This window comes from Corvus brachyrhynchos, unplaced genomic scaffold, assembly GCF_000691975.1.
Source record: "Corvus brachyrhynchos isolate BGI_N302 unplaced genomic scaffold, ASM69197v1 scaffold302, whole genome shotgun sequence".
NCBI classification, from domain to species: domain Eukaryota; kingdom Metazoa; phylum Chordata; class Aves; order Passeriformes; family Corvidae; genus Corvus; species Corvus brachyrhynchos.
In genome coordinates this window covers 760,694-768,750 of record NW_008237244.1, presented here as the reverse complement: position 1 = coordinate 768,750, position 8,057 = coordinate 760,694, and the positions used below count along the sequence as shown (strand labels likewise).

Sequence of the window (8,057 nt, the reverse complement as noted above, 5' to 3'; positions counted from 1 at the left end):
TAAAGCATGAATTCACACCATCTTACTCAATTTCAGATGGTGCATTAAAACAAGAGCTAAACGAGACAGAGCAAGAAATCCAGAGAATGGCTAACCAGCTATCTTTTATGTTGACTATACTGCCCTATATAGGTCAGAAAGTATTGCCTATAGTTGGGGTTTTTCTAGTTTCCTTTGGAACTGGCCTCTTTATCAAAAAATTTGTGGGTTCTCATAGCACCAAATTTAAGAATACTTATATCACAAAACAGTTCATTGCATTTGATGAGCACCAAAAGCAACAGCAAAGACCCTGTCTTCTGCCACTTAACAGAAAAGAGAGAAAAGATTATGTGACAATCCCATCTTTCTTCTTCACAAGAAAGGACAGGAAAAAAATGCTGTGTTCTTTTCTCCCTGTAATTATTCATCTTTGCATCTGGCTTCTGTTTGCTGCAGTAGACTCTTTGTTTTATTTGTTAATTATTTCTGTGAACAAATATCTCCAAGAAGTACCGGATCTAGACATTCAACTCAGTCTCTTTCAGAATGTAAGTACTTATCAGTACCATATATTTCTTAGTTTAGCATTGAAAATTTTCCCTTCATCTTCAGCATATTCTTTCCTGGAATATCATTCATTTCAAAAAGGGCCATTGCCTCTACAGATACATATGTTGGATGGAACCAGACTAAAGGCTAAATCATACTTGACCAGTTCTTTCCAGAGCATTGTAATATTTCTAGAGAATGGTAAATTTTAGAAGAAGGGCTTTCATTCTTCCAGATATATATATATGAAGGAAACTGGAAGCGTAAATTTGACAACTCACAGAACAGATATTTGTGAAGCACTACTTTTATAGTCAAAAGTCACTGTGACACTAATGTAAGAGATGCCTACCTTTCTTTAACTGAGTAGTGTGAGGAGCTCATCCGTTGTATGCATGGGTGTGTACACACGAAATAGTAACTTGTCACCAAAAGCTCCTGGTTCCTCTAGCAGGAGCAGCAGCAGCAGCATAGAGAACGATTAACTAGGTTGGAAGATAAGTCTGGAGGCCATCAAGACCAACCTCATGCTCAAAACAAGGTTGGATGAACAACTGGCTAGAGCATGCTGCTAGTAACACCAAGGTTGTGGGTTTGAGGCTGTGGGCAATTCACTTAACAGTTGGACTTGATGGTCCTTGTGGGTCCCTTCCAACTCAGAATATTCTGTGATTCTGTGGCAAACTTCAGAGACAGATCAGATTGCTCAGGATCTTGTCCGAATACACTTAAAGGTGGAGATTTCACCTTTACTGCAAAGTAAAGCTGCCCAATTTGATAGCTCAAGAATTATTCATACCAACTAAACCAAGCAAGGACAGCAGGAGGCCAGCATGGGTGAGCAAGGAGCTCCTGAACAAAGCATAGACTAGGTGAAAGAAGGGACAGCAGTCCCAGGAGGAATGCAGATACACTGATTGTATAAGGATGGGGACAGGAAAGCCAAAGCCCACCTGGAGCTGAATCAGGTAAGGCGGGTGATAGGCAGCACAAAGGGCTTCTACAGGTCCATAAGCAGCAAACAAAAGACATGGGGAAATGTAGGTCCACTGTGAAAAGCAGGAGGGGTCCTGGTGGCAACAAAGGACACAGAAAGCCCAGGGTACTGAATGGCATCTTCAGCTGTGCCATTCCTAGGAAGACCATCCCTTAGGAATCGCAGGCCTTTGAGATAAGGGCAAGTGTGGAGTAAGGAAGACTTACCCTTGGTGGAGGAGAATTAAGCTAAGGCACATTTAAGCAAATGTGCAACCATGGGAACTGATGGGAGGCATGCATGGGTGCTGAAGGTGCTGGCTGATGTCACTGCAAGGCCACTTTTGATTGTCTTTGAAATGTCATGGAGCCTGGGAGATGTTCCTGGAGAGCAGAAGAAAGCAGATGTTACTCCCATCTTCAGGGAGGGGAAGGAGGACAATCCAGGGACCTACAGTCTAGTCATCCTCACCTTTATCCCTGGGAAGATGACAGAGGATATAATAATGGAAGTCATTTTTGTACATGTGAAGGCCAGGAAATCTATTAGGAGTATTAAGCATGGATTTATAAAGGCTAAATCATACTTGACCAATCTAAGAGTTTTCTGTGATACAAACACTAGGTTGCTGGATGAAGGGAGAACAGTGGATGCTGACTGTGCTTTTATTAAGGTTTCCAATGCTGGAACGCTGGAATACAGCATCTTCATCGACAATCTGATAAAGTGTGGGCTACATAAATGGAGAATGATGTGAACAGAAAATTGACTGAACTCTTGGACTCAAAAAGTTCTGTCTTGTGGTACAAACCAACTTCTGATGTCCCCCAGGAGTAGACACTGGAACCTATATTATTTAACCTCTTCATTAATGACCTGCAAAGACAGATTGTAGCCACACAAGCCTGCAGACAATATAGAACTTGGAAGAGGTCTGAAATACCAATGGATTGTGCTATCAGTCAGAAGGTCTTGAAACGGCTAGAAAACTGGCCCGAGAGGAACCTCACAATGTTCAGCAAAGGAACGTGCCGTGTCTTGCAGTCCTTGAAGAGAAACAACTCCATGCATGTTACATGTTGGGAGCTGACTGGGAGGTGGCTTTTTTTGCACAAAAAGGCCTTGAGAGCTGGACACCAAGTTGACCACAAGCCTGCAATGTGCCCTTACGGCAAAGAAAGTGCTAATCTGGGCTGCATTAAGCAGAGCATTGCCAGTAAGCTGTAGGATGTGATCCTTCCTCTCTGCTTAGCACTGCTGAGACCCAGTAGAAGGGCATATACTAGAGTGAGGAGCCAAGGAAAGGGTCAGGAAGATGATTAAGGGACTTGAAGCACTGTCATGTGAGAAGAGGTTGGGGCTGTTCAGGCTGAAGGAGAGATGATTCAGGGGGATTTTACAAGTGCGTGTAAATAAGTGATGGGGAGTGGGTGTAACAAAAGGAGCCAGACACAGGAGAAATTTCTTCAATGAAAGGGTTGTCAAGAATTGGAAGGGACTGCCCAGAGAAGTAATGGAGTAACCATCCCTAGAAGTATTCAAGAAACAACTCAATGGTTTAGTTGTTATAGTGTTATTTGGTCAACGACTGGACTCCATGATCTTGGAGTTAGGTCTTTTCCAACCTTAATGGTTCTATGATTCTATGACTTCTCAGTGGTGCACAGTGCAGGGAGAAGAGACAATTAGGACAAACTGAAGGAAATACATTTTTGTTTAATCTTCAGGTGATCAAACAATAGAACAAGTTTCTGAGACAGGTTGTGGGGTCTCCATCCCTGGAGATACTAAGAACCCAACTGATCGTGACCCTAATCAACCTGTTGTAGTAGCCTCACATTTGCTGCATACTGTTGTGTTTGGTTTTGCCTGTTTTTCTATCCTTTGTACCTTGAGGGCAGCCTCTTACCATGACCTGCCTTGGGCATGACCCAAGTCAGGGCAAAGGAGCTTAGTCCCACTACCTATGGACAGAAGTCCTGAGCCTGACCATGCCTGGCTGATGCATGGTTCCTGCACTACGAATTTTCTCTATGTGCATTGTTCACTCACATGGAAAGCTGGTTGACTCCTTCAAAACAGAAAACTATGCCATCATCAGATTGTTTCTAGTTCCCCAAGGAAAGCTAATTACATTAAAATGTAAAATTTAACCTCAACAGATTTGTTATATCAAGCCTCAGGGCTGCTGATCTCAGGGAGTCTGGAAGCCGCGTGAGCAGGACAGACTCAGAGACTTGAGATGTTTATTAATTAGCATGAACAATAAAGTTCTTCATGCACTAGTACCCCTGTTTCATATTGAGTTCCTAATTAAGATTTTCCTTGCCTATACATCAGTTCAGTTTAGGGATAAAATATCCTGAGATAGTTTGGAACAGGATAATGTCAAGGAAAGGCTGACAGGCTGAAAATGGGTAGCATGCTTTGGAAACTTGATTTCTCCAACGAACACCTAACAGAAGTGCCTGGCCTCTGTAAGGTGATTAGAAAATCCACAAGGAAGAGTTTGTTATTCCTCTGACAAGATCAGAAAAGAGACTGGGTTATTCAGTGTCTCTACTGTGTTCCTACACATAGAACAGAAAGTTGCCTGCCAGTATGGTCCCAGAAGCATGTCTAATTTACCTCTCTCATTAAACGTTTCGGTCCACAAGCAGTGAAAGACATCAGCTAAGTAAAGGCACCTACAAGAGCAGGACAGGCAGCCTCGTCTGTGCGACAACCTTTGGTCAGAGCATTGCCTGGGCCGGTGCCTGGATGCAGAGAGGGGATGGGGCTTAGTGCCATGTGGGCATGGCTGGATTGCTGTTCTATACCACCCACAACATCACTGCAGGTGTGGTTTCAGGGTGAAGAAAGGGTGAGCACCCCTGGATGTGCAACTTTTTTGCTTCCCTCTCTCCTTCAGGAAGGTTGTCAGGATCAGTCCTGCCCCTGCCTACCCTGTCCTTTGCTGCCCACCGCCTTCCTGTTCGTCTGAGACTTGACTCAGGCATATGGTGCTGAAAAACAGTGCTGGTGTGGGAGGCAGCTGCAGCGAACAGAGTGGCGGGGGCAAGCCTGAGCCCAGACAAGTCTGAGCTGAGCCAAAAGGAGCCGAGGGAAGCTGGGTGGAGCAGTCAATAGTGGCAGGGCCGGTACTGGAAGCAACTGCACAGAGCTGAATCCAGCGTCCAAAGCGGTGGCGTGGTGTGACACAGACAGTCTTGCTTTCAGGAGTTTGTCTGTTATTGTTTTCTGCTAGCTCGGGCGTGGGGACAGGGAGAGTGCTGTGGTGAGTGCCTGTCACCTTGTCTGGGGAATGCCATGTGGTGGCAGGCATGGGAAGAGCCACCATCTGGAGGCCACATGGACATCACCTATGGGGAGCATCCACCATCTTGTCTTTGTCCCAGGGCACCATGGAACTAAACTGAGGTGGTGAATACCTTTCATGGGTAAACCACCTTCTCTTTTTATATACTTTTGTTATTAATATTGCTGCTGTTACTGTGCATCTCTTATTCCATTGCTTGTTGCTTTCAGTAACTTATCTCAACCCATAGTCTCTGCCTTTGTTCCTCTCTTACCAGAAGGGGAGAGGCTTATTTGGAGTTTGACTTCTGGCTGGTGTTAAACCACTATGGTGTGGAAGCACTGCTGATCATGTGCTGAGACAAAACCAAAGGGACAAACACCCTGATCTTCAGTTTTACTCTCAACGAAGGACCCTCCAACAGGGCATCTGAGCAGAGTCATAGGAGTGGAAAAATATTAAATCATTATAACCAGATTAGCCAAATATTTCCCCAACAGAGCCACTGAGAAGGTAAGTTCTTAATGTTCCAAAATGCTGGACATTGTCCCAAGAGGAGTCATGAAAATACAGTCCAAAACATTTATAAATAGCCAATAAATTTATTGTTTTGAGCATACCATATATAGACACTGGATGGTCTAGATGATTTAGGGTCCTTTGTAAATCTGAATGTCCAGTGGGAGAAATATTAAGAAAGGAGGGAGTCAGTATTATAACCAATGCCTTTTTTTCACCTTTTCTTGTGCAGAAGAATGAGAAAAGCTATATCATTTCTATGAAAGAGCATATTGCAAAGACTGATTCTTTCAAGATCCCTTTGTTTAAGCATAACTGCATCCCTCATCCAGAGCTCTCTCTCTCCACAACATGGATCCAGCTTGGAGTTATCATCTTCTTCTTAATCATTTTTGGGTTATTCTCTGGCCTCCTGACCCAACTTAAAATACTCGTGTCAGCTTCCTTTTATCCTGACACTGAGATAAAACGGATACATTATTTGCATGCAAAATTACTCAAAAAAAGAGGAAAGCTACAAGAGAAAACTGGGAAGAACATGTTTGCAAGAACGGTAAGCCATTAGCTCTGGGGAAAAAAACCCAAATCTTCTCACTGGGTGGTAGCCAGATCCAGGAAATACTTAAACACTTGTTAACTTCAATTATGTGCTAATAGGCTTTCCCCTATGCTCAGGAGCCAGAGACAAATTACCTAATGGTAAGATTAGAACATCTAATTGTTTTGTTCTGTACTTCAACACACATGCCTCAGACATGATATTGGTATGCTCAAATGACTATGTGCTGGCAAGAAAATACTTCCCGGATTCAGAGTCCTCCACAGAAGAAACTTTGTTTTCATGAACATATGAAAAGCACTTAGAGTATTCCTGCAATCTAGACAGCAAGTGCTAGGCAGTAAGAACAGCCTTAAATGTTGAGAAAGATGTTCCAATATTGCTTAGCAAAATGGAAGGTGATACATTTCTGTTTTAAAACACAGTGTGACTGTAAATACCATTAGGAAACAGAACTTTTTGCTTGCTAAAACATTTATCCTGTACGTATATATATACATATACATACACACACACAAATGGAAATAACTAACACACGTGTATATATCTAAGGCAAATCCAGACAGATAGCAGCACACACATACAGTTTGTTTAAGTTTGGGTTTTTTACAGCCTTCAATGACTGTACAGGCTATTAGTGTCTGGGTGAGCTTAACTCAGTAATACTACCATATAGATCATATTTCTGTCTTTTCAGGTCAACTTTTGGTTTCCAATACTCAAGGCAAGAGAGGCAGTGAGGAAGAAAGAAAGGAGTGTAGCAGAATGACAGCATGATGTGAAAAAGACCAAGTGAATCTTTGGATATGACTGAGATGCTTTAGTTCCACCTGTGTTTCACACCATCTTTCCTATGGAATGTCAATTCTAAAATGTAAAAATTTCAAACTCAAAGGGTGAGCAGCAGTATTTTGGAAAGGATGCCATTGTGGATAGTGTGCAGTTCACCACAGATTGCCCTGGACTGAATTAATACTTGGTTTTCAACTTGGGGTCTACATTATCTGAGAAACTTGAGAAAATCATGGATGATCTGTTCTTCTGTTTAAAAGCAATAAAACAGTCTGGAGCTTTTAGGACTACAGAACAAACCTCTTTGGGTTCAGCTAACAGAGGATGTAATGGCAGCAGCAGGTTTGTCTTCTTCATGTTTGCCAGACACTGAAGATAGAAGACACAGCAGAGGCTGTCCCTTGCCTTCTGGGATGCGGTTTAGATGTTTCTAGACATTTTTATCTATTTCTTAAGCCTCAAGCCCTTCAGCCTGGATCTTTGTCATCCCTAGCTCCTAGTCTCTTACCTAGTCTCCCACACAGAATTCCTTACTTGGTCTCAGTCTCCCACTTCCATGTATCTATAGAATGTACCACTAGCACAGATTGTACCATGCCTTTGATAATCATGAGAGAGGTCATGTAACAGGTAGAAGTGAGAATGCTCACGAGAGCTAGAAGAGAGAGGAATCAGGTGCTGTGGGTGCCAACAGAGTGTCTTTAAAGGGTGGGGCATATACATAGAGGTGAACAATGTTTCAAATCTTGCAGACTGAGGAACCTTGCAGAAGAGACAAAAATGGGCTTAAATATGTTGCATAAGCACAACTGCCCTCAATGAAATAAAATTGAGCCAATACTGAAGTGCTTCACCCATTCAGCCAACATTGGTGATGTGACCTTCATATGATACAAGAACAAATGCAAAATGCCTAAAGACATAGGAATGACTGATGTAGCTTTAGAGATTTAATGTAGAGCTAAAAAATGTGCCCAACAGGCAGTATATTTCTGATTTTCAGCCACAGCCAACTTCCTTTTTTAGGCTGGATAATAGGAAATTCTGCTCTCTTCCTCTATAATAAATGCATGGTTTCAGGACAGCCATTGATCAATGTCTCTGTTTTCTGAATGAATTAAGACTTAAAACTCTATGATAGCAAGTGCCAGAAGTTATTTTCTGCCTAAACCACTGAAAAACACAAAGACTTCTTTTCTTTGGGCCTTCCAAAGTCTCACTTCTCCATGGATGCAGGTGGTTCAGGTTCCTGGTGTGACAACAATTTGTCTCTGGAAAATGGTGCTGGATTAAAGCCGTGCATGATTGAGGGTTGTGCTGAATGTCTCTGAGAGGCCTGACTGTGTCCTTTTTGCTGAAGTGGGACACCCCTGAATAGTAGC

At 42.7% G+C, this 8,057-nt stretch overlaps 1 protein-coding gene across 1 annotated transcript in view; it reads left to right on the top strand.

Annotated features, from left to right (window-relative positions):
• DCSTAMP (dendrocyte expressed seven transmembrane protein) overlaps positions 1–7,767 on the top strand; it is a 15,430-nt gene extending 7,663 nt beyond the window's left edge. The window contains exons 3-5 of the mRNA XM_008630717.2: positions 6–530; positions 5,557–5,877; positions 6,581–7,767. Coding sequence (XP_008628939.1) covers positions 6–530; positions 5,557–5,877; positions 6,581–6,652 — 918 coding nt within the window. The 3' untranslated portion in view covers positions 6,653–7,767. The remainder of the gene's footprint in view (positions 1–5; positions 531–5,556; positions 5,878–6,580) is intronic.
• Positions 7,768–8,057: the final 290 nt, after the last annotated feature.